This window comes from Grampus griseus, assembly GCF_964374135.1.
Source record: "Grampus griseus genome assembly, chromosome: 3".
NCBI lineage: Eukaryota > Metazoa > Chordata > Mammalia > Artiodactyla > Delphinidae > Grampus > Grampus griseus.
This window is the reverse complement of record NC_139019.1, coordinates 5,941,388-5,967,329: the sequence shown is the minus strand read 5'-3', so window position 1 is coordinate 5,967,329 and position 25,942 is coordinate 5,941,388. Positions and strand designations below refer to the sequence as shown.

The following is a 25,942-nucleotide window of genomic DNA, read 5'->3' as shown; positions in this document are numbered from 1 at the left end:
TTATAATCTCCCGCCATTGCTATTTTTGGCCACAATTAAGTGCCTAATTGTACTCTTACCCTCACACACATGTTCCAATCGTTGCAAAAAGGTGTCAGGTAACCACCAGTGCTCCCCAGCACGTAGGCACCATGGGCCGAGGTACACAGGGACCCGACAGCCTGTCTTCTGAAGACATCAAATTTGAGACCACAATTGCTACACACATGGAGCCGTGAAAACCGATTTTATTTTAAACCTTCCCAAATGAAGTTAACTGAGCTGTGGACAGAAAGCTAACCAGTAAACAACCAGGACAGCTGTTTTCCTGGTGTGGCTTTTCACTTACTTCATTAACCCAGTAAGGGAGAAACAATCAGTGACTTTATTGGCTCTGATTTCTCCAGAAAGACTGAAAATGGTATGAAAATATGCGTGACTGTCTAGTGAAAATTAGTAGCTAAAGGAACAGAAAGTCTGTGATTGTGAGTCCTTCCAGGAAGAGGGGGACAAAGTACTCTACCTGTAGGAGCTTTTCCTGTGCTTCTCTTTTTAAAAGATCCAACGGTAATCAGTTGAAGACCCAATGCCTTACTGAGCTGGGTACATTATGTAATAAGACTTGATACAGGGGTTTTGGTTTTAAATATTGGAGTCTCTATGGCATATTTTTTCTTTTTTTTTTTAACTATCAGCGTCTTGATCACTGAGAAGTGACTAGTGTGGGCCTCAGGTGACCTCTTCACTGGGCACAGAGGACACAGAGCCTGGGTCCCCTAATATTTTTACGGGCCCACAGAAATGTTTTAATTTCGTTCAAAATCAGAACAATAACAACCAAAAAACCCAAGATTCTAAGCTCAAAGATTACATACATCTCCATGCTAACCCAGCATAAACTACGACTGTGAATATACTTTTAGGGAGGAGGGGGCGGACAAAGGCCCTAAGTCTCTCCATTGTAATCTGATCTGAGGGGCTGGCACCCCTGCTCACCAGATGCGCGGCATTCCCTGGTCCATCCCACACACCAGAGAAGGAATCTCAGCTTCAAGCAGTGTCCCCAGCCTCGGTTGCGGGGACCAGATTCCCAGATGGCCCACGGCTTAAGACGGTCAGCCACTGCTCATGAGGCCAGTGGCCCTGACCATTGCAGAACCTGAGCCCACTGAAGAATCTGGGCTCTTCCAGAAAGAGAACAGCCACCAATTTACTCTGCATTTGCCTTTTGAAGTCTAACTCCAAACACCTTAATATGGACTTCTCCACTAAACAGAATCTTTTATAAGGTTGTCAAGGAAAGAAAACAGAACAGTATTCATTAAGAATGTATAAGCTTATAAACCACATTCTTTCCTAACCCCGCATCTGAATCATGCGTTTTTCTTAAGGCTAATGAATAAATGAAACAGTGGAACGCCCTCAGACCTTGAAGTACACGGGCCTCCCCCGTCCTTTATTCTGGCCCCAGTGGACAGGAAGATGAATGAAGCCACTACAGCTCCCCCATGGCTGCTTCCTTAGGAGCTAGTTGAGTTTTCAAAATTCAGAGTATAAAACAAATAGAGTAGCTCAAAATAAAGTGAACAAAAACAGTGAAAACATTGTCAATCTAAATTAAATATGTTTATATATCCTCACCCCTCCTCCCTTCGCGGAAAAAAAAATTTACCATGTTATGTAAACTAAATGAAATGTACTAAAATGTCTTTATTAGTACTAAAATGTGTGAAAATGCCTTTAAGACATATCTTTAAAAAGACTTTTTAAATTTACCATACAATGCAAACTAAATAAAATGGGCTAAAATGCCTTTAAAAGAGACCTTGAGCATGGTATTACCTACTATCATGATAATGGGCTCCTATCTCTCCTGGACCGTTTCATCCTTTCCTGTTCAGTGCATTTTGGGGTAATTTGGGATCGCTTCTAATTGCCAAGCCTCCTAAACACCCATCGTTTTTATTTATCATGTGACAACTGCTTTGCTTCTTGGAGGTTTTTCCATGGAGCAACAGATTATCTGTATGTTCATTCTTTTCCACGTGCATTTTTCATTTTTTGTTAAACAGTACTGTTCTTCTTTTAGATGGTAAAGGACAGTCTAATGTAAAATACTTTTCTATAAAAAGGATATTTTAGTGAAGTGCTTTGAAGTCCGACAGACTGAAGGTAGAAACCAATTTCCATCACTAACTGTAACTTGGAGTGAGCACGGGGCCTCCCTAAGTCCCTGTTCCCTCACATGAACAGAACTACAGACACTGCATGGCTGGCGGGGTTGAGTACGTCACTGGTGCACCATAAATAAGATTATTATCGTGGTGACCATCACTCCCTCTTTCCTGAATATCTGAGTACTTTCCACCAATGCTAGTCTGACTATTCCTTATTGAAATGATGCCAATTTTCCATTCTACATGATTATATATTTGATTACCACAAATTAATCTGAAGGGCTGTCACTGGGCAAAAAGAAATCAGCCTTTAGCTATGATACACATTTGCTTTTTTTTTTTTTTTTTGCGTTACGCGGGCCTCTCACTGTTGTGGCCTCTCCCGTTGCGGAGCACAGGCTCTGGACGCGCAGGCTCAGCAGCCATGGCTCACGGGCCCAGCCGCTCCGCGGCATGTGGGATCTTCCCGGACCGGGGCACGAACCTGTGTCCCCTGCATCGGCAGGCGGACTCTCAACCACTGCGCCACCAGGGAAGCCCCACATTTGCTTTTAAGTATATGTGTCACATAATGTATATGTGTGTGTTGTGTGTGTGTGATACGTGATAGAAAATATATTTTCTCATTCTTTCCCACATACATAGTCATACTCCATTTTACCATGAGGTGTGAAAGGAATAAATAAAAATTCTAACTAAAATATTCTATAAAACTATGACGAAATAAATCGAAGATGATCTCAATAAATATTCCATGTAAATAAATAGGAAGACATTCCGTGTACATAAATAGGAAGACAGTATTGTCAAGATGTCAGTTCTTTCCAAATTAATCTACAGATTCAATGCAATGGCAATCGAAATCACAGCAAGTTAATTTTGTAGATATCAACACACGGATTCTGAAGTTTAAACGAAGAGGCAAAAGCCCCAGAATAGCCAACACGATGTTGAAGGAGAAGAACAAAGTTGGAGGACCCACACTGCCCGATTTCAAGACTTAGTACAAAGCAACCGTAATCAGGACAGAGTGGTAATGCAGAAGAGACAAACAGATCAACGGACTGGAAAGACCCACATTAATGTAGTCAACTGATGTTGACCAAGGCGCAAAGACAATTAAACGGAGAAAGCAAAGAACAACTAAATAGATACCCACACGAAAATATGAATCTAGATACATACTTTACACCTTTCACAAAAATCAACTCAAAATGGATCATAGATCTAAACGTAAAATGCAAAATAATTGCGAAAAATTTTGAAAGTCTTCCCAAGAGCAAACTTGTGTTGTGCAGTAAAAGTGGTGCTCAGAGGGAAATGGTTCATCTTACAAGTTGAGCTGAATTGTCCTACTGTCAATTTGGCTTTGCTGGGAGTCACATTTCTTAGAGCCCCTTTCCCTCCACGGCTCTTGGTTAGAGTTGAACAGAAGAGGAATTTGTGCCAGAATTGGGAGGGGAAAGTGGAGCAAGTCCCCACCAGAATCCCCTTCCTGGAATGCTCCCAGGTGAGAGCTGGCCCTCGCGGGTGCCTGCACAAGATTTGGGAGGTGGAAGCCAAGCAGCCCCAGGAAGGGCGATGTGCAGGGTCAGATGTGGATGAGACACGTGTGGAGAAGCCTGGAGGGGCCCAGCCTGCCCGGCTCTGCCCTGCTCCACGTGCAGCACTCTGACCAAAGCAGCCGGACCAGGCTCCCCACCACATTCCTTCCTGAAAGGGCTCCCTTCAGCGGGTGCACATCCCTGCACGTCCTGATTGACCTAGTGACTCTCTGCTGATCTCAATGCTCCCTGTTGCTGCCAAGCTCCATAATAAGAAAGGAAGCTGAAAACTGGTGAATTAAAGATCCCACTTCAGAAATGTGGAAAAGAATGAAACCCAAAGAAAGTAGAAAGAAGATGCGGTGGTCAGGGACTTTCCAAAATATTCCCCATTTCCTTCTTCTGGGTTCCTTCTGGGTGTACTTTCTGACCTCCTTTGAAGTTCCAAGTAGCCATGCTTTGGCCAAAATAATGTGGACAGAAGCGAAGTGTTTCTCTCCTGGGCAGAGGCCTGTAAATGCCAGTGAGAGGTCTCACAGCACTTTCTCTCCATGGTACAATGATTACAGAAGCGTCTGTCATGAGGAGGACACCTACAGCCCAGCCCAGATGAGCAGAAGCTCCCTCCTGGCCCACACTGGCCAGGACGTGTATGCAAGAAGTAACCCTCTGGTGTGGGAGGTTTATTAACCCGTCACAACCTATATAACACCTTTGCTGATACAAAAATTGGTACCTGAAATACAGTGCTGCCCCAAACCTAAAATATACAGCATTGATAGCTGCTAGGTGGCAGAAGCAGCAAGGAAACTATTATCAGAGACTGAAAAGTAGCAACCCAAGCTACGCAATGGTCCAACATTTGGTCAGAATATATTCCTGTCCTGGAAGGCAAAAGATGCTCTAATAGAATTGTAAGTCTACAGCAGGGCTCAGCGAGCTTCTTTGTAAGAGCCAGATCATAAATGTTTTAGGCTTCACTGGCTATAAGGTCTCTGTCACACTAAACACAGCCTGCTGTACCTTAAACACAGTCATAGATCATAGGCAAACGAATGGTCAGGCTATATTCCAATAAAACTTTATTTGAAAAAATAGGCAGTGGGTCAGATTGGGTCCCAGGCCAGAGTTTGTTTGACCCCTACTCTAGAAAGGGCCATCAAACACAATGTTACAAGTGTGGGTGTGTTGCTGCTCACTGCATTTGTTAAGGTACAAGAAAAATACAAGCTCAGAAAATAACTGATTGGTTGTAAGGAGGGATGAAAGGGAGGCAGAATTCTATGGATTTATCAGAGGAAGAGGAAAATGCTTCTCAGTCTGAACCAGTAAATGACAGAACTTGGGTCCTAGAGTGATTAAAACCCAGTCATGTGCAGAAAAAAAAAAATCAAACCTACTATTGAAGACGGAATGGATTAAGGTGCTTCAGAATAAAGCCCAACTAAAAGTATGGTGCCAGCAAATTCTTTCAACTGAACAAAAAGGCGCAGGGAAAAGAGAACCAGAAATTGTGTTTCCCAAACGGGCTCAAAGCATGCACAGACTGATAGAGAGAGGGAGCGAGAGAAAGACTGAGAGATAGATGGAGCGAAAAGGCAGAGTAATATAGCAAATCACAGAAGTATGTCTTGAAAAGAACATGACCTTTGACACCGGGAGATGAGTGAAATTAAACAGAGAAGAATTCAAAGAAGTTTTGAAAGATCTGTGTTTCCAAAAGAAATGCCAATGTGAACTTTTGCTGTTCTAAACAAAGGAAATTTGGGGTTCTCTATCTATGGCAAGAAAGAGGTGGAGAAAATTGCTCAGTCCCCAAGAAGGAAATATTCCCCAAAACTCAATCCAGTTGTGGTCAAAATGATGGCCAATAAGGAAGAACCTCCCCAGTGGAGGGTTCAGATGTCACAGGAAATAATAGACAGGGGTCTATTTCCAGGACAAGAATCTGTATCTAATGAAGAAGCAATCCCTATCCCCAGGGCCAGGGACCCTCAAACTGTCTGCCCAGGGGAATTTATAAATTGGTATGACCAGAGATTAATGAACGTGTGTCATTCTTCCCTTGGGATAATGGGAGAGTTTTGTGGCTATCCTTTGTGCACTGGGTGGCTGAGTGGATGGTTGATAACATCTTCTTAGTCCACAGGTCTCCAGATCAAAAGAAGCCACAGGAGGGATAAATCAGGAGTTTGGGATGAATACACATACACCACTATATATAAGATAGATAACCAACAAGGACCTACTGCATAGCACAGGGAACTCTACTCAGTATTCTGTAATAACCTATATAAGAAAAGAATCTAAAAAAGAATGAATATACATATATATATATATATATATATATATCTGAATTACTTTGCTGTATACCTGAAACTAACACAACATTATAAATCAGCTATACTCCAACAAAATTAAAATTTAAAAAAGAAGAAGCCACATTCAGGCTTCATGTGAAATGACTGCTCAGCATTCCCTTTGAACAAAGTAGTGCCCTTCATTCACAGATCCTAGACTCTGAGCTTCTTGCCAGTAGTGGATGGGACTTTGGAGTGGTCTCTCTTGAGAAAGCGATGTACGTATTTTCTTAAGGAAGGAGTAAACTAAATGTCTGGTGACCAGGTAGGTGCACCGTGGCAGTAATAGCACTGTTAAACATTCTAGTTCACCTCTCTGTTATGGTTATGGTTTTGTCAGCAAAACTGGCTGCACTAATTCCCTTCCCTATATCCAAGCCCTTATGTAATTCTCTCCTACACTGACTCTGGCCCTGGCCACGTGACTCTCTTTGGACAATTTGACAACAGTTGCATGAAACAAAGACGTGAAAATACTTAGGTATTGGGGCTTGCCCTCTTCCTCGTTGATCTTTAGAACCCCACATGCAAAGTCGCTCAGGCTAGTTTGCTAAACGAGCCCAGTGACTCTGTCACCCTACCCAACATCCCTGGCTGACAGCCTGCCAACTGGCCTCATATGTCAATGAGGACGCCTTAGATGATCCAGCTACCAAATGACCCACCAGCTGCCAGCGGACCACACAAACAAGAGATAGACCAGCAGAGATCAATTGAATAGCTAGAACGAAGAGATGACCCACAGAATTGTGAGCTAAATAAAATAGTTATTCCAATCTGTTAATTCTGGAGGCGGTTTGTTACGCAGAACAAGCTAACTGATGCATCCTCCTTGTAGGCATATGGGAATTTGATGTGCTATATAAGGTACTGTGGTAGACTGTATTTCCCACGAATGGGGGCCATAATATATCCCAACCCATATGTGACTGGCACTCCTCTCATCAAGTGAGGTTCTATGCCCTCCTCAACTGAACCTGGGCAGTTCTTTGTGACCATGATGGAAGTGGTGTTATCTGACTTCAGAGACAGGATTATAAGGATGCCATGCACTTCTACTTGATTCTTAGAGGATGGTCACTCTTGGAACCCAGCAACTATACTGTGAAGAAGTCAAGTAACCATGTGGAGAGGCATGTGAAGGTGTTCCAGCCAACAGTCCCAGTTGAGTTTCAGCTACCAGCCAGCAATGACCACTACACATGTAAGTGAGTAAGCCTCTAAGGACTCCAGTTCTCAGCCTTTAAGCCATCCCAATTGACACATGGAGCAGGGATGAGCTGCCATTGCCAAACCTGCCCAAGTTGCTGCTTCAGGAGGAAAATAAATGATGTTGATGTTTTCAACCGCTAAGTTTTCTGGGGGGTTTTATGCAGCAAAAGATAACTAGGATACTTACTTGGTCAATGAAAAATGAATAAAAGTGATGTGTCACTTCCATGTGGAAGATGTCAATTGCCAGAGAGTGAAGCACTCTTTTCCTCCCTAGTGTAGCAATCAAGGAAAGAAGGATACTGTGGGATGCAACTTCCTTCATTCTAAATCTCTGAGTGACTGGTGTGAGAGAATTCCTCTGCTGACTCAAATTTACTGTGCAGCCTGAACAAAATATAAACCTTTACTGTGTTAAGCTATTAAGATTTTGGAGTTGTTTGTTTCCATAGCATATTCTAATATGTTCTGATTGACACAAGAGGTAACAAAGATAGAAAGCAAAAATGCAAATGTTTTGTCTTAATGTATGTTAAGACAAAACATACATCTGATGAGATTAAGTAAAAAAAGAAAGCACCTAAAAATAACACTATAAATAAAACCCGAAGATACAGTATATGTAAAGTGTAAAAATGAGAACAGTATTATCACATACATGCCATTAAACTTGAGAACTGGGACAAAATGCAAAGATTCCTAGAAAAGTCTTATTGAAACTGACTTGAGAAGTAAAGTTAGAAATACTATAATCCTACTACTATCAAAGATACTGAAGCAGAAATTTTAAAAATCTCTCTACAAAGAAAGCAACAAACCCATGTGGTTTTCTAAGCAAATTCTATCAACTCTAACATAATGAATACTTTTAGAAAACTAAAAATGAAGGCATATTCCGTGATTTATTTTATAAGACCAGAAAAACTTATAAAAGAAAAATGACAATTTGATAAAGAAAAATTCCAAACTCGTTTCACCAAAGAATATGCTTGCAAAAATCTTAAACAAAATGTTAGTACTTCATATCCAACATTTTATGAGATATCATAAAAACTGTGTTTGTATCAGGAATATAAAAATTGTTCAATAATAGAAAATTATTATCCATTACTTTGACATTAAAAAACAACAAAAAATCCTATAATTATCTCAATTTGGTAAAACTCAACACCCAATCACGTTTAAACTTTTTTTATAAATTAGAACAAAAGGGAATCTCAAAGGATATCTATAAAAATCTGTAACCAACATGATCCTAAGTGGATAAACTATGAAGGAATTCTATTTAAAACTAGGAAAAAGGGTAAGGATACCCTCAATCACAAGTTCTGTCAATAACACATTAGAGTTTCTAGCCAGTACAATAATACAAGAAAAAGAAATGAAATGCCTTAGGATTGGACAAAAGGAAATAAAACTCTCATTATTTGTAGATGATATGATTGTCTATGTAGAGAACCTGAAAGAATCTGCATTTCAGTTACCAGTAATAAAAAGGATATGATAAGTTGTGTAGCTATAAAATAATATCCAAAATTATATTCTTTTACATCATCAACAAAAGAGTAGAAATTCATAATTTTTAAAACATCATTTACAGTAAGCAATAAAATACAAAATATCTTTTGGTACTCAGGAGTAAGAACAGCCTATAGAAAACTGTAAAACATTACTGAAGCATATAAATGGAGAGATAGCCCATGTTCATGGATAGAAAAATTTAATATCATAAAATATCAATTATCAGCAATGAATCAATAGATTAATATAACACTAACAAAATCCCACTTGAGTTTTTTCATATTGAGGTTAAAATAAGTTGATTGTAAAATTTATATGGAAGAACAAAAATTCAATAATAACCAAGAAACTTTTCAAAGAGCTGAATGTTACTTCCCTTGCCCAATATAAATACGTATTATAAAGCTTAGTAATTATACTCTGTGTGTGTGCGTATTAAGAAAGAACAAAGGGCTTCCCTGGTGGCGCAGTGGTTGAGAGTCCGCCTGCCGATGCAGGGGACACGGGTTCGTGCCCCGGTCCGGGAAGATCCCACATGCCGCGGAGCGGCTAGGCCCGTGAGCCATGGCCGCTGAGCCTGCGCGTCTGGAGCCTGTGCTCCGCAACGGGAGAGGCCACAACAGTGAGAGGCCCGCATACCGCAAAAAAAAAAAAAAAAAAAAAGAACAAAACTTAACCAATGGAAGAGAAAAGATAGCCCATAACAAACGACTCATATATGCAATTTTGATTTATAACAGATTTGGGGAAAGAAGTAACTAAAATGAATCAGTAAAAATTGATTCTCCGCAAGAAAAAAAATATGTAAATGGACCTCAATCACCACTTTATACCACACATATACCACATGATATATATAGGGTATGTATGATAAAATGAACAAAAAGAAAAGCAAGAGAATGACAAACAAAAAGTGCAAATGAAGTTTACTTCTGAGGGTAGGTAGGGGAATGGGAGAGGTGCAGTGTAGACTGAAATACATTATTGGGGATATTCTAGTTTGGACTGGGTTCGTGGATGTTTAATTTTAGTGTAAATAAACAAGCAAGCCAAACAGATATAAATGAGGATTGAGCTCAAGAATCAAAGATTAATCAAATTAATCAAATGATAAATCCCATTCTGTGCACCTAAAGTCCAATTCCGACGAATATGGATGTTATGTGTTTGAATTAACTGCAAGCCAATAATGGGAGAGGATTAGGTGTCAGATCAATCATGTGTGTGAACTATGTTAACATTTCTTCATTACTTCTTTCATTTTTATTCATCTGATCTCCTTATCCTCTGAATTTGTAACATCACATAGCTTTATTAGTTCTACTAATGCACCAGTCTAAAACTTCCTTTCCTTCAACATATGCACAGCTCACTAGTAGATAGAAATCTTAATTATTTTCCCTTTTTTTATAGAGCTTAAAAAATCATACAGTACATTTAAAACACATGCAATAATTCAGCATTTGGGGTAAGCATGGAATGGAAGCCAGCACCTATGAGCTCTGGCCCGTCCTGGCTGTAATATCCCAGCATCACTACATCTGAGGGATGACAAAGGACACTGGTGGAAATTGGGTAGAAATTCTAATCCCAAAACCCTGCAGTCAGGGCTCCCATCACCATGGTGCTGGTCCGCCATCGTCTCCACCAGGAACCTGCTGTAGGGTGGTTACCCTAGACACTTGATTTATTCATAAGATTCTCTCAGACAATAAGCATCATCTTGAGAAGTCTTCTCAAGAATTTCAACGTTCTAAAAAGAAGCCATTGTACTTTATGTTTGTATGTTTCAAAAGCAATAAATTATTCATTCAATAGATTTTAATTGAATAAAATATTCAATTAAACATTGAATATTGAAATCTTCCATTTCAAGCAAAAAGTGGCTTGGTTCGACTCTGAGATACAATTGGCCTTATGCATTCCTAATGGTGGTGACCCAGGTCTGTATTCTCGTTCTTTCTGTCTTGGCACTGTCGTTCTACAGCCCTGGGCAGAGTCAGAAAACTAGTTGGCAGAGCTGCTCATGGAGTTTTTTAGGCTGAGTATCTCATAACTCTGCCCATCACTCTCTCTCACCTGAAGGTGGCACCTGGGGATGGAAGCATAAGCCTAAGTGAAAAGAGGGAGCAAAAATGATTATTTGTAACGTTGCCAGCAACAGATGAACGAATGAAGTCTTCCTCCAAACCTCTCCCGGTTCCCTTCTTTGTGATCTTTATTGTATCTTTATACAAATAGGGCATTGAAGCAACATTAGCAAAGTCTTAATTTGGCCATATGGATCAAACACACAAGCTGACTCAACAATCCTTTTCCCTCCCCCCAAACGCACCTGGTGGCTGCAAACCAGCATTGCCAGATGTGTATCTATTTCCTAGTTTGACACCAGGGAATTGCCTGGTAAATATTATCTTATCACTCTTGTTCATTTTACATTATATAACATTAACCAAAGCTAACAAAATTGAAAAAAATATGAAGGCCAATAGCAGTGTCAATTTGGCAGAATTTTAGTGCTAGAGAACGGTAACTTGTGTCACAATATGACTTTAATTAAACTATCTATGCTTCTCCATCTTTTTTTTTAAGTACCTCAAAGCTATATTCATACTTATCACATAAATAGAAAAACATCCCCTGTTCTTTCATACCCAGGTTTAAAAATTCTAGTACTCATTTAGTTGTCAGCCTGAAATACACCTACAGGGGACCTTGACAAGGAAAACCCTGTGTGCTCCAAGTATAATAATAAAAATGACCTACATTTGTTTTGGGTACGACATGTGCCCAGCTCTGTGCTAAATGTCCACAGGATCCATCTTACTTAGTTCCCAAAATATCTCCCTGAGCCTGGTTGTGTTATTCATTTTAGTCCACAGCAGATAAATTAATTTGTCAGGAACACTAAGTGGCAACATTGAGACCAGATCCAGGTCTAGTGACAGTTTTATGCTCTTAACAAGAGGCTACACAGTGGGAATGACAGCAGCTAAGGAAAAATGCATCTACCCCCTAAATTATCCATGTTAGTTAAGCACCTGCGATCTGGTTAGCACTGTATTAAATATGGGGGTGCTAAGTTTCTTCCCTGAAAAAACTAACAATTAGTTGAGGAGACAAGACGAACTGACAAAACTATTCTGCACATCAGATGACAGTCAGGGAGTGGGTAAATTATTTCATGTAACAAATGAGCTTTGCAGGCATCAGAGGCAGCAACCAATACAGATAGGAATGCACAGCACAGGCTGACCTGTTTAAGCTCAGGAAGGAGAGCTTGAACTTGGATAAGCAGCACGGGGAGGGGGAGGCTTCGAGGAGAGGCGAAGCAGTGGAGGAGAGAGCAAAGCGAAAAAGGACCAGATGCAGACACTCTGAGCTCACGGCGTCCAGGCTAACAGACCACCCTAGTATGGACAGGTAAGTGGCAGCGTGTCGAAGGTGAGCTGCTTCTGGATGGAGTGCCACCCAGAGGGATGCCCATCCCAGTGCGGGCCCCAGCAGGCACTCCGTGAATATCAGTGAGGGAAGAATGAGTGAAGTCCAGTGGATCGTACTGATGTCAACATCGAGTTATAGAAGGAACTGGGGTAGCAGCGGATTATGCACAAGCACCTAGCCCTGACTGTCCCATCACTAGCAATTCCTGAACAAACAGATCAAAGTAATTAATAGAATCATAAGACACCTTTACCAAAGTAACAGATCAGCTCTAACAGCATTATTATTTTTTAAATAGAATGTTTAAGTTAAAAAATACCAGTAAGTTTCACACAGAGCTCCACAGGAATGGATTTTACAGGCCACAGTATTCATGCCGGGGACTTGGCCAACGAAAGCAAAGTTGCAAATGCACCTGCTGCTTAATGGGAAAACCCTGGGAACATTCAGCATAAAGGAAATAAATGAAGTCTACCTCAATGAGTTAATCGTGGGGAAGCATCCCTACAGTTCTTTAACATTAAAAGAGAAAAAAATGGAAATGTAACCCCATCCACAGAATGAACCTTGAGGACTTTCCTATCAGCATGAAATTTCAAACAAGAAAACTGCTGCTGTGCTAGGACCAGAGCTGGGGATTCTAGATCTGCAGTGATCACCAGCCTAGTTCACGCAGGCAGAGTCAAGACACCCAGCACCACAACTGCACCCTTAAAGACAAGAGCCATCGCCTTTGGGTTTCAGTTTCCTCCTCTGTAGCATGAGCGCCCTTCCAGCTCTAATACTATGTGACTACATGTTTTTCACAGCAACAATGAAAATGCAACTACAGAAGACCCAGTAATGACAACAGTTCCTGAGGGCATACTCTGTGCCAGGCATTCTTCTAAGTGCTTCACGTGTACCGATTGGGACCATCACCTTAGAAGGCAGGTACCATTTCATTTTCCAAGCAAGAAAACTGGGGCATAGAGGAGTTGAACAATTTGCCCAAGGTCACAGAGATGGAAAGGGACAAAGTCAAAATGCCAACACACACAGATGCTCTTAACCATTACACTCGGCCTTTTTTAAATGGAGAAGGCAAGGTACCGTGCATATATTTAATTATGCACTTTAATATCCAAAGGATGCTTCCAAATCCTTTCTTGCTAGGCCTCTAAACTGCAACCATCTTTCCTGCAGAAAACTACAGTTTTTCACTGTCGTTTGTTTATACCACAGTTAAATCATAATTAAAGTGACTTATTGAATTACTGGTTGCAAATTACAAACACCTGCCAAGTAAGATTCTCCTGCACATACAGAGAAATTTGCAGAAAGACAGATCTTTAGCTACCTCCACTCCAATTCCTAAAAGCATGCACTACCCCTCCACCCCCAGAATTAAGAGACTAGAGAAAGTATGCAGAGAATTGCCTGCTCCTTAGAGGAGATGTCAGATGTATTTATCTGCCTTCTTCAGCCTTCCACTCCCCAAGAAAAGACTTCTCCCCATTGATCCTTCCACCCACTAGGGGCGCTGAAATAATGTCTGGAATAATAAAGCCAATTTGCCTCTACAATGATTGGATTCACTTATTCGTTTTGGAAGAATTAGGATTCTTTCTCCATGTATAGAGAAAAGAAACACTCATATATCTGCCCCTAGAAAAAACACCTGATGCTGGAAAACTGATTTGTAATGAAGTACTTACGGTCATTGTTTGAAATATCTAGAACACCGAATCACGGTAAAAGCAAGAAGGTAAATCATATTCTGTCAAAATTATACATATTACATATGTAATACTGATAAAAGTATATACTCATTTGGATATTACCAAACTAAAAAAAAAAAAACGGTAAAAAAACCAGAAAAAAACTATTTTATTGCAATATCTGACTATTTAAAATTTATGGGAATGAAATTTTTCCATTCCAGTTGAAATATTGACCATCCCTAATCATAAATTTTAACCAAAACAAATCTGGCTGGAGCTAGCTGGTATTTGACAAACTAAAAAATTTATGCCAGCCTTTCCTAACCACGACGGGCAAATTTTGAGAAAAGTTGGCTGATTTTGGACATAATAAATGAGAGAGGATTTGATTCTGAGATGAGGTTTTCATGCATTTAGTAATAAGAACCAGTCCTGGAAAATGAAGCTACCTCATAAGACCTAGAACTTAAAGTTTGGTCTTATTAGTTCCAAGTTTTCTCATGCCAGAGGGTAATTTAATTTTGTTCACCATGCCCAGTACTATCATCAAAAACTTCCATCATAAGCAACAGAAAATATTTTTCCTATTATTAAACAAGATATTAAAATTCAAGACATGCTATCATATGTGCTATTTGTTTCGTCTTGATATTTCTTAACAAATATGGGATTAAACCTATTTAATCACTTTTTATGTAGAAAATAGTTAAGCAAGATAGTAAAGTTTCAATTCAGAATTTACTTTTTAAAATATAATAAAAATACTTTGCAGATTACCTTATCTTCGTGATCAATGATGCAGACGCATAGATTGACCATAGACTGAAATTAAGTGAAAGCAGATTGTGAATAATGCCAATTAGGGAAATACTAAGTCAAGACAAAGCTTACTTTTTTTCTTTTTAAAAGATATTTCAAGTCACTTCACACAAAGGCAATTACATATACCAAAAAATCACTATGTACTTGGATACTATCAGGATCATCTTGTGACTCAAATGTTCCAGAAAACTATGGATATGCATTAAGAAAGTTACCAGACTTTTTCTACTACAAGAACTGATGGAAGTCTAGTGGAAATCAAAATCAGGCAGATTCAAGGGAAAGAAGAATCTGTCCTAGTGATTCCAGTAAAGCGCAGGAAGGTGGAAACCTGGGCAGGCCCCAGGCAGCTATTTCTGTCTCCCAGTGTAGATTTCTGGGAAGCCAAGCTCTGGTCAGTCTGAAAACTGAATTCACCCCACTCTGTGTGCACATGACTCCATGTTAACTCTGTCCCATCTTCCAATGCTCCTAACCTAGCCATCTTTGACTACATGGATGGATGTAGTAAAGTGGAACTGCTGTTTACGCTATTACTAAAAGCAAAATAGAAATGAGCTGTCCAGATCTCAGAACTGTGCCAGTACTTCCTAAGGTCAAGTTGCAGAAGACAGTGCCCATTCCTCCCATGCATTTCCCAATGCCAGGCCCAGTAAGTAGTCCCAGTGCCCACTTGAAGGTAGCCTTTCCACCAGACCACGTCACCCTTCCTGATTCTGGAACATTTCTGCACAGCTCAACACCTAGCAGGATTTACAAAGTAGTCAGAGCATGGTTTAGGTAGAGCAAAGGACAGGATCCATTCCACCATCTCTGGACCTCACCCTGGGCTACAGCCATGCCATGGGAAATGCCTGCTTTGTACTTAAAGTGATTTAGCTGAATGCCAGGAGAGTGTGGGAATGATTGATTTATCAAGAAAAGTAAAGATGCCCGAATAAGCTTTTTAAAAAGATACCACTCCAGCATTTGCACCACGTGAAATGGAACATAAAGGAACTGGGTAAAGAAACACAAAGATCAAAGACAAATTAGAGAAGGGAGCTTTCAGCTGACTGTGCTGAATCCCTGACGACCCATTCAAGAACATCTAGGTAGATCAAGGTTTAAGAAGTTAGAGATCTGTATGATAGCAACAAAGTGGTGTGTGTAGGGGAGCATGAACTTCACGTTTGTCTTTAAATATATTAATGGTGCTATAAATAGGCCATCACCTGCTCCTTCTTTTCCATTTGGAAGAGAACCAGCCAGAACGGGTTTGAATTACAGATTCAACAGAATCACAAGTAGCAATGTCCTGGCTGCTTTTTCCAGAGGAAAAGGGATGTGTTTTCTTCCCTGCAAGAATGGAAATGAGAAGGAGATGCTTTTAGAGACCCTGCTTGCCAATGAGACTGAGAAGAAGTCTCTCACCAGGTCCTCTTTGGCCCTATAAAGTGGTGAGAAGAGACAAAGATGCCATTCCAGGGAGCATTCCAGGCTGGTAACAAGGGTGTGAAGACTGCCGTGAACTCACACCCAGAATACAGAATTAAGGTGCTCTCTGCTCTACGTTGTTTAATAAAAGACCCAGTTGTGATCGGTGGCATCGTGATGTTCTATTTACTTTCTAATTTCTATTCTTATCTCATTGAATTCCAGCAGAAGACAACACCTCTTGACTAGTGTGGGGAAAAAGAAAACTTCATTTTTTAAAGAACCCAGATGATAAGTTTTCCCATGCATAATATTAGAGCACCATCTGGCTCAGGATATGAAGAATAAATTGCCAAAAACCCAAGGACAGCTATTTTGCACACGTGTTGAAATAAAGCAAACACCCACACCTTTGCTCCAAGGACATGAATATAGGTGTATGTTTATATTCTAAGCTAAAAAGACATCATTCGATGCAGACATCCCCAGATCAACCACTGACCAAAAATATCTCACTGATTAATCAATGCCTGGCACTCGATCTGCACATACATATCATAGGCGGTGCAGAAGTTTGAACCACACCAACAGAAAGATCAGTAACAGGAAGCTTACCGCCATCTACAGATTCCCCTCACCGCTCACGGGAGGGAGCCAAGGATTTCTACTCGAAAAATATAAATTGGCAAAATTGACATCAGCTGTGGAGTTGCATTACGCTCCCAGTGATGAAATCCAGTTTAAAAACCTGTGCAAAACAAGTAAACACGACTAACTACCTCTCTAGAAATAGGAAATCAACGGTTCACGGATGCTTGTTACTTATACACTTGGAGGCTGAAGATTCACAACAGGTCAACACCCCATCTCGCCCTGTCTATGGGACTAAACCATACAGATTTAAAGGCAAATATGCATAATAAAATACTTGTTTTCATTTCTCCTCTCCATTCACCACTTTCCCGAGGCAGGCTTTTTAGAGAGTTAAATAACTAAAACGCCAGCTCAGGGGCTGGGCAGCGGTCTCGCGAAGAGGCGCGAGGCTGATTCGGAGGGACACAGACCTAGTGGAGCGGCTGTTGCGGCCAGCGGCGCCGAGTGGAAAGCGCGGCGAGTTTGCCAGCGGGTGTGCAGAGGTGGAAAACGCACACCCGGGCCGTCCACCCAGTGCACACCCCGGCAACTTTATTTTGGGCAGAACCTTCCGAGGAAACTTTTCTCTCGCCCTCAGTTCTCGCCCAAGCCAGGTCGGCCGCGGGCAGGCAGGAGGGGCAGGGCGCCGCGGGCAGAGGGGTAGCCCCGGGCGGGACGCGGCTCGGCGGGTACCTCCCTCTCCTCTCGGGGCCCCGGGGCGCGCGGGCAGGTCCCGCAGGGAGGCCACTCACCAGCCGGAGAGCGAAGAAGACGGCGAGCAGGGCGAGGCAGGCGCCCATGACGATGAGAAGCAGAAAGACGATGAGCGGGTGCTGCTGGCTCATGCGGTAGTACGACTCGTAGAGCCAGTCCCGGGACCGCTGCAGCCTGTCGCCGTCGCCGCCGCCGCCTGCCGCCGCCGCCGCCGCCGCCTCGGCGCGGTCCCGCAGGTAGCGGCGCCGCCGCATCGCCTCCTGCCACATCGGGGCGGTTCACGGGGCGCCCGCCGAGCGCGCCCGGCCGGGGCCGCGCCGCCCGCTAGCCCGCAGCCGCCCGCGTCCCAGCCCCGCGCTGCCTCGGCCGGCTGCGCTGCCCGCGCTCCGAGCTGCGCGCAGGGGCCTCCGGCGCGGGCGGAGCTCGGCGCCCCGGGCTGGGCGCGCTGACGCGCGGGCGGGGGCCGGGCGGCGGCCTCGGGGGCAGCTCCCGGCGGCGCCGCTGCCGCCACCGCGCGGGAGGGGCGGGTGCGACAGGGGGCGCTCGACCCGCCTCTGCCCGCACCCCGCGCGGCGCAGCCAGGCCTCCACCCACCGCCGCCCCCCGACGGCCGTGTCGCGCGCCGGGCACGGCGGGGGGCCGGCGCGCCCAGCCGCGTGCTGGGAGGGGAGAGGCGGGGGCCGCGCCCCAGCCCCGGGGGTCCCTCTCTTAGACCCACCCACGATCAGCGCGGGCAAGGTCCACCTCCCCTCCGCTGTCTCAGCCTGGGGTCGGGCGGGGGCTCCCACCGTGCCCTGCGCGGTCCCCGAGCGCGGCCTGGGGGTTCCCGCTTCCTGCCGCCCTCACCTCCGACCTCGCTCAGAAGACTGCGGAGGCTCCTAACTCCTCTCCACTGGCTCCAAGTGCGGCGGGGAGGGGCCCCTCCCACCCTCCAGTCCCCCCAGGCTCTGAGTGGTGTGCGGGGGGTGGGTAGGACAGGGTGCTTTCACGCTCCTCCCCACTTTCTCAGAGCGTAGCCGGGAGGAGACCTCCCATCCTTTGGTATCCCCTACTCGGAGGGTCGCGGGAACTTTCTCTTTTTCACCCTCTGTGCGCTCGCAGGAGGGATTCCCCTCCCCTCCGCATCCCTTAATGGGTAGGGGGTTCCCACCCTCCTCTTCTTCAACTCAGCACAGCGGGCTTGGGGGCTCTCACGGTCCTCCCCACTCTCTTAGAGAGCAGGAGGCTTCCCTGCGGTGGGCGGGAAGACGCTGGGACGCGAGGAGACCCCCTGGCCGAGAACAGCTCCAAATGCGCAATGGAGAAGCGAGGCGGACACCCGCCCGTGTGATTGAGCGCTGCACTCCGCCACGTCCTCGGGTAGGCCGCCTTACTTGCGCCCTGCAGTTTCAGCTTAAGTCACACTTTGGAGGTACCCGATAGGGCAAGGTTTTCCGTATCGGAGTTTAGAGGGAGCCCTCTGGTCGGTCCACGGCCCCCGCCGAGCCCCTGCTGTCCGGCAGGGATGGCAGCGAGGGCGCGACCGGGGAGAGTGGCTGGGCGCTGGTGCGGGCAGGGTTGGCTCTGGGATTCGCTTCCTCCACGTCACCTCGGGGGACTGGGCGCGGGGGCCGATGTCTGCAGGGGCAGTGTCCCCCTCCTGACACTCCTGGGGTCGAGCCCGCTGGCCCTCTCCCTGGGCGGTAGGGGAGCTCCTTGGTGCTCTCCAAAGGAGCCTACCCTTTTGGAGGGTTCCTCCTAGTCGAGAGTTGGCTGTACCCAAGACCCGCAAATCCCACCTCCACCCGAAGCCTAAGGAATCCGAGGCACCGCGATCCTCCCCTCTCGGGCACCAGCACACGGCCGGGGGTTGTTCCTATGCCCTTGTCTGTTCCAGTACCAGACCAGCGCAGGGGGCCCTGAGCCCTGGCACTGCCTAACACTTGGGAAACCTTCACGAACTGTCCCACTGCCCGCTCTTGGCCCTCCTGTCCCCCTGCGGGACAGAGGCATGTGAGCTGGGTAGCTGCGTGCCCAGGGACGGCAGGACCCAGCCCACGAGGGGAGAGCGGCCCGGAGCCTTCTAGTGACTTTATTTTTAGCCAGAGTTAATGCCTGCTCTGCTCAGGGGGTGTAGACCAGAGAAGGGCACAGCTCTGCCACCGGCTGCCCGAGACCTTGGCCGGTGGGTAAGGATGGGGGACAAAAAGGAAGCATGTCCCGGACACTGGATCCTTGGCCAGGGACCCTGCCCACCAGACTCCACCAAGTCCTGGGCCTTCCCTCCTGCCCTAGACCTGCAGAGGAGAAGAAATGGAAGGAGGCAACGAATGGGAGAAGCCCCCTACCCCGAACGTGTCCTGGGGGTCCCATGGCCTCCTGCCCTCGCAGGAGATGGAACTCTTCTTTGTCGAGTTCCTGGTCTGCGCCCTCACCCCGCTTTGCCTGCCCACCCCTGGCGGTAGACGTAACCGCCCCCACCCCCCCCGGGGGTAACTCAAATCTCAGCTTTACCCGCGGGTCCAGACTCACCCATCGGGCTCAGTTCTTTCTTTTGGACTGGGGGATTTTAGGGTTTTTGTGGTTCTGAGAACAAGCTGCAAGACAGCGCTGATGAATCGGATATATAAATATCCCGAGACCAGCGTCTCCTAAGGAAGCCCGGGTGAGTGGGAAGCTGCACAGCTGCTGTCGTGAGGATTCTCCCCTTCCTCCCGCTCTGCCCGTGGTCTGTCTAGGTTGGGCAGAGCTGCGCACTTCCAGCCTTTTCCTTTTGGAGCAACTTCTCCTCTCCAATTCTTGGTGCTTCTTCACCCTTTGTATTGATAAACGGCTGTCTTTACCCACTCAAAAAGGAAGATAAAGTAAATAATCTGTAAGTTAGGTTTATGGTTAAAAGTATTGAGAGACTCGTAAGAGAACAGTACATGTTTAAGTATTTTCTCCTTCTCTCCAGTGGGGAAGTAACAACCCGTAGCTATACCCTATATATATCCTCCACATGGTAAAGGGGTGTGGCTGTAAGATTTCTAGGAGATTTTGTTAAACACAATGGCAGGACATAATTTAAAGAGACTCTGCATGAAGGGATTTTTGTCCTTGACCCTTATGACATTTTTTATCACTCATTCTTTCATTAATTCGTTCAATAAATATTTATTTTGTGCCTATCCTATGCCAGATGTTCAAGGGGGAAAAGAAGGACCAAGCCTAGGACCCTTCTAGGAATTTCCAATGTACTTTGAAAAGTAGGGCTACAAAAAACAAAACATGAGCAAAAATCAACATCCATCCCCAAGTCCCCCATATGATTTAAATTTCACCGTCGTGTACACAGGTCGTGGAATGAATATAGTAGAGTAATCAAGATATGTCAGGCTTCCCGAGGTTATATTGGGCTTCTCGTTTGTTTCAGTTTGGGGGCTTATTTTTATGAGGACCTCTTTATGTTTAATACAAAATATGAACCAATATAATCATTATAGTTATTCTATCAGCATTTTGTAATCAATTGCACCAAATATACCTTTTTAAAAGTTCACAACAGTTTCTATTTTGAAGGCAAAAAAACCCACAATGAAATAATAACCCCCAAGCAGCATGAAGTGGAATGAAAAATGCCCTTTAGTACAAAGCCAGGAGCATGAAATCTAGACTCATGCAATTAAAGGGATCCCAAGGAGTCCACTTCCGTGCCTTTGGGTAGCAGGGCTGCTATGCCGAGGGTAAGCCACGATGAGCAAAGGGGTTTTCCCACAAATATACTCCATATCAATGTCCTTGCGACAAAATGCACAAAGAAACTTACTATGGAAGCTCTAACGGGCCTGAGAGATTGGGGGTGGGGGGAAAGGAAGAATAAGCATGAGAAAGGAGAATTCATTTTTCCTGCGACGCTAGAGGGCAGCCCTCCATCCTCAGAACCCAGAAGGCAGGGCAGGCCTCCCGGGAGCGTGATTAGTGCTGTTGCACAGGGCCCCTTGCTTGGTTTAAGGTCCTGCTGTCGCCATGTTGAAATTCTTGATACCCATTTTTATTTTGCCCTGAGCCCTGAAAATTAGACAGCTGGTCCTGCCAGCTAGAGACACCAAAGAGTCCTGGCATCTCTGCCTGCGTGCAGAGCCTAGGGGGTGCAAGCTTGAGTTCAAGCAGACAGACACGTCCACCCAGTGACTGCAGGCCACCTCTCCCCTCCTAATCTGATCATCTTTCACACACACGGTAACACACCTGAGTGCTTATACATCTGTTAAGTAACTATGCTGCAGGACAGGTTTTGGAATCAGTGGCTTTTCCTTTAAAAATAACCCATCTTCTAGTTCCTATTCCAAATACAGTTAGATTAGCTCACTCAATAAGGACGCTGTTGGGCTCTTCCCAATGTCACAGTACTCTGATTGATTAAAGGCAAGGACAGACACAGACACGTGTCAAACCCAGAGCATATTGTAGAGCTGAGCGCGGAGCGTTTCCCTGTGTATTCGTTTTTCTCTCTGGCAAATACATCACTAAAATTTATACAATAAAGTATGAACAATATGTCAACAGATTCATTATCACCATGAAATATGTTTTGTGTACCCAGATAACATTTACATTTTGATTGAACCAGAGTCTGTGGATACAGAAACCACACAACCAAAGCCAGCTTCTAGCTCCGGGAAGCCTCATTAACTCTTTGAGCTCACTAAGGAACTCTTCTGCAGTTCAGTTTTTAGAGCATCAGATAAAAAGTTGCTGCATGGACCATTAATATATTCATTTTCTTTCCCCTTCCGAGTGGGATGATCCTGACACGTCTTTTGAAAAATCTTACTTGCTTGGTTTATTTGATAAATGATTTCTCAAGTGACAAAATTGGAAGAAATAGTTCAGAGACTCATCTTGAATATCTGATTTTGGGTGACTTATTGGGATTTATGGTCCTGAATATGTGAGAAGATGGTACAAGTATTTTGCAACAGACCTTTCACAAAATCTCGCCGCCATTCCAAAGTTTGTTACTAGGACTTGTTTCAAGATCCACCGAGACACTGGAATTCCTTCTGTGAGTGCTGGGAGGAGTGAGAATAGGTTAATGACTAATCGGGCCCAGCACCAGCATGTCTACAACCTTGAGAGAGGTATCGATTTCTCGGCTGCTGCTCGGAGAATGCGATCTAAAAAGTAATGACTCATAGAGTGGAGCTGTGTGCTCAGGATTTGTTTCCTAGGGAGGTACCGGAAGAGGGGGCTTGTTTACCAAGCGTGAATGATTCAGATACCTTGACTTTTATTTTTTTTTATTTTTTACTTTTAAAGTTTATATTCTTATTAGTATACATATATTCAGTCAGGCTCTTATTCTCATTTTTATTGTGGTGTTTTGTTTTGTTTTTTTACATCTTTATTGGAGTATAATTGCTTTACAATGGTGTGTTAGTTTCTGCTTTATAACAAAGTGAATCAGTTATACATATACATAGGTTCCCATATCTCTTCCCTCTTGCGTCTCCCTCCCTCCCACCCTCCCTATCCCACCCCTCTAGGTGGTCACAAAGCACCGAGCTGATCTCCCTGTGCTATGCGGCTGCTTCCCACTAGCTATTTTACGTTTGGTAGTGTATATATGTCCAGGCCACTCTCTCACTTTGTCATAGCTTACCCTTCAACTTTTATTTTTATATCCTTTTAGGTGTTCCTTAAAAGAGTCAACAAGAGAATAATTTAATTACACTCTAACATTGATCAATAATGTACTTTTAGGGACAAGAAATGGTCTCTATGATAAACAATACTGTGACATAGTTCATGACTATTTTTGCCCAATTCTGAATTCATTCAATTCAGGTAACTTAGTTTAAGATTATAAGCCACTCTCCCATGTTTGAGTCATGGTTTTATGTTTAAATTTGAAAATAAACTCACTGCTTGTATTCACACTGCTATAATAGTTAATATTCTCGTAATAACTTTCTTAAAGTGCTGGATTTTTGCCTCAACTCTGATACCAACTGTAGATCCTCAGAGAAATCAAAAACATCTCTGAGCTTCAGTTTATCTGTAAAGTAAGAAGAATAAGCCAAATATTCTAAGGATTTTTCTAACATGTTTATACTACCCTGGGCTGGGTAAAGGGATGGATTTTAATCAACATTTTTAGATCAGGGGTGGGGGAAATCACATTCAATACAAATAAGGGAACTGTACACAAAAAAAGTTTGTTGGGTTGTACGTAGGCATTTGACAACAAGTACTGTTTCCTTAGGTGTAAATGCAAGAGAATGTTTCAGTGGTGTGCCATGGCAGTTAGTAGACACGCAAATCTTATTTTTGTCTTAATGTGGCCTTTCTTCCCTCACTAGAAGGTCAATTAATTAAGGGCAGGAGACTTTGTTTCTTTTGTTCACTGTTATATCTCTATTACTTTACATTTGCAAAACACATAGTAAGTGCTTAATAAGTATGTGCTCGATGAATGAATGACTGAATGAAAGAATGAAGACATAAAGTGATTTTATTCTTAAAAAAAAAAGGCAAGTAATGCTACTAGATTACTTAGAACTTGATTTGATAGAAATGTTGCCCAGGTCCTGAAGAGGTTATATGTATATAAATGTTTGCTATTGGCACTGCCCTCATATTTTTTAAAAATTTCACAATGTTTTAAAATCCTAAAATGGCAAGATTTTCATACAATATTGAACTAGTTCTACTCACCCAATAGAGCAAAAGAGATAACCATAAAATAAATATGTCCAGGAAAAAAAAATGTGTGGAGAAAGTACCACTGGGGTTGGTTTTCTCAAGAGAAAATGAAATGGGATGCTGTAGCTCCCAGTAACATATCAGAGGCAAAACAATTCCAGGCAAGGAAGACTCTCAGGGTTTATGAAGTGTACACTTAAAATCTCATCCTTTCTGCAGCTTGACCATGGTTGAGACCTTGACAGCAAGGAAGCAGAGGTAGGATGGAGTGAAGTGAGTCACCTGCATGGGTGTCACTCTAATGACCAAGCATCAATACCCAAACTAAGGGATGTAAGATGAAGACAACAGCTTGGAATAGGCTTGTTTGAGTTGTTGGATTTTGTTTGTTATTGCTGGCACTTTTGACAAAAGTAATACACTTCTAAATTTAATTCCAAATACTATGATTCTCATGAACTGAGTTCCTTATTACAAATTCAGGAAACTTTGCTTTTAAACGGAAGATTTCAAAAGAACCCCAAGTGAAATATTTGAGTAGCATGTTGAGTGTTGCTGTGTGTGATATAAATATCTTCATACCTAAGTTATGCGGCACTTTCCTTTTAAATAGTCCCCCAATCACAGGTGACAAGTCCAAAACTGAACTCAGAACCATGCCTACCAAGCCTTCCTGTCCCTCTGTGACCATCTATAACATGACTGAGCCAGGGACAAGGACTTCTCTTCCACTCCTTTTGTGCCATCACCTGCCCACATCCAAATAACCATCGTTCCTCCAACTTTATCACCCGTCTCTTCTCAAGCCTCTCCGTTCTCCATAGCCTCACTCTTTTGCCTTAGTCAAGTCTTCAGAATTGCTCACCTGCCTTGCTGACTGCTCAAAGCCAACCCTCAGTGTTCTACATGAAACAGAAATCTGGCCCTGCTCTGCCCCATTGCCTATGCAAGAAAACTACATCCTGCTGTGAAAGGCCAGGGCTCTTGAAGCAGCCCTGCTCAGTCTGTAATGCCTTCATACCTCCTGATTTAGGCTCTAGATAAAGTGAGCTGCACGAAGCCTAGAGGTCCCCACCCCAATCCTCTTTTCTGAACCTACCCGCCTGCTTCTTCCTGCCTGGAAGGGCACCCCTCCTCTATGCACTATTTAAACAGGGAGACCATTGGACGGAGGTGGCTCTAATGCCTGAGTTGCCTACCTAAGCAAACCAAAACCTAAGCCGTTGCACTGGAAACTGAGGGAGTGAAACTTGAGAACAGCCAATCACACGCAGCCAATCAGACTCTCCCAAATGGGAAACCCGCTGAAGCTCTAGCCAATCAAATCATTGCTTTGCTTCGCTTCTGTGTCCTGCCTGTAAAATCCTCACCCCTACCTCCTGTTTGGCACTGCCTGATTAGAATCCGTGTGTGCTCAAAAGAACTCTTCAAAATTTTTAATGGGCCTCGCTGCTGTGTTTAAAATGGACAACGAACAGGGACCTACTCTGCAGCACAGGGAACTCTTCTCAGTGTTACGTGGCAGCCTGAATGGGAGGCGAGTTTGGGGGAGAATGGATACATGTTTATATAGGCTGAGTCGCTTTGCTGTGCACCTGAAGCTATCACAACATTGTTAATCGGCTATAAAATAAAAAGTTTAAATGTTTAAAAACAATTTAATGTGCCTCAGCTTACTTTTTTACAGCACGTACATACGCACCCATGCACCCACCCTCCAATTCCCTTATCTGGAAAACTGATACTCATCA

The 25,942-nt window shown here is 43.7% G+C and overlaps 1 protein-coding gene across 2 annotated transcripts in view; it reads right to left on the bottom strand.

Moving 5' to 3' along the window:
* Positions 1-17,794, bottom strand: part of ADCY2 (adenylate cyclase 2) — a gene marked incomplete at its 5' end in the record, with an annotated part of 433,407 nt that extends 415,613 nt beyond the window's left edge. For both annotated transcript variants that reach the window (XM_082650879.1, XM_082650880.1), the window contains one exon: positions 17,564-17,794. In XM_082650879.1, coding sequence (XP_082507005.1) covers positions 17,564-17,794 — 231 coding nt within the window. The remainder of the gene's footprint in view (positions 1-17,563) is intronic.
* Between the last annotated feature and the right edge of the window lie 8,148 nt (positions 17,795-25,942).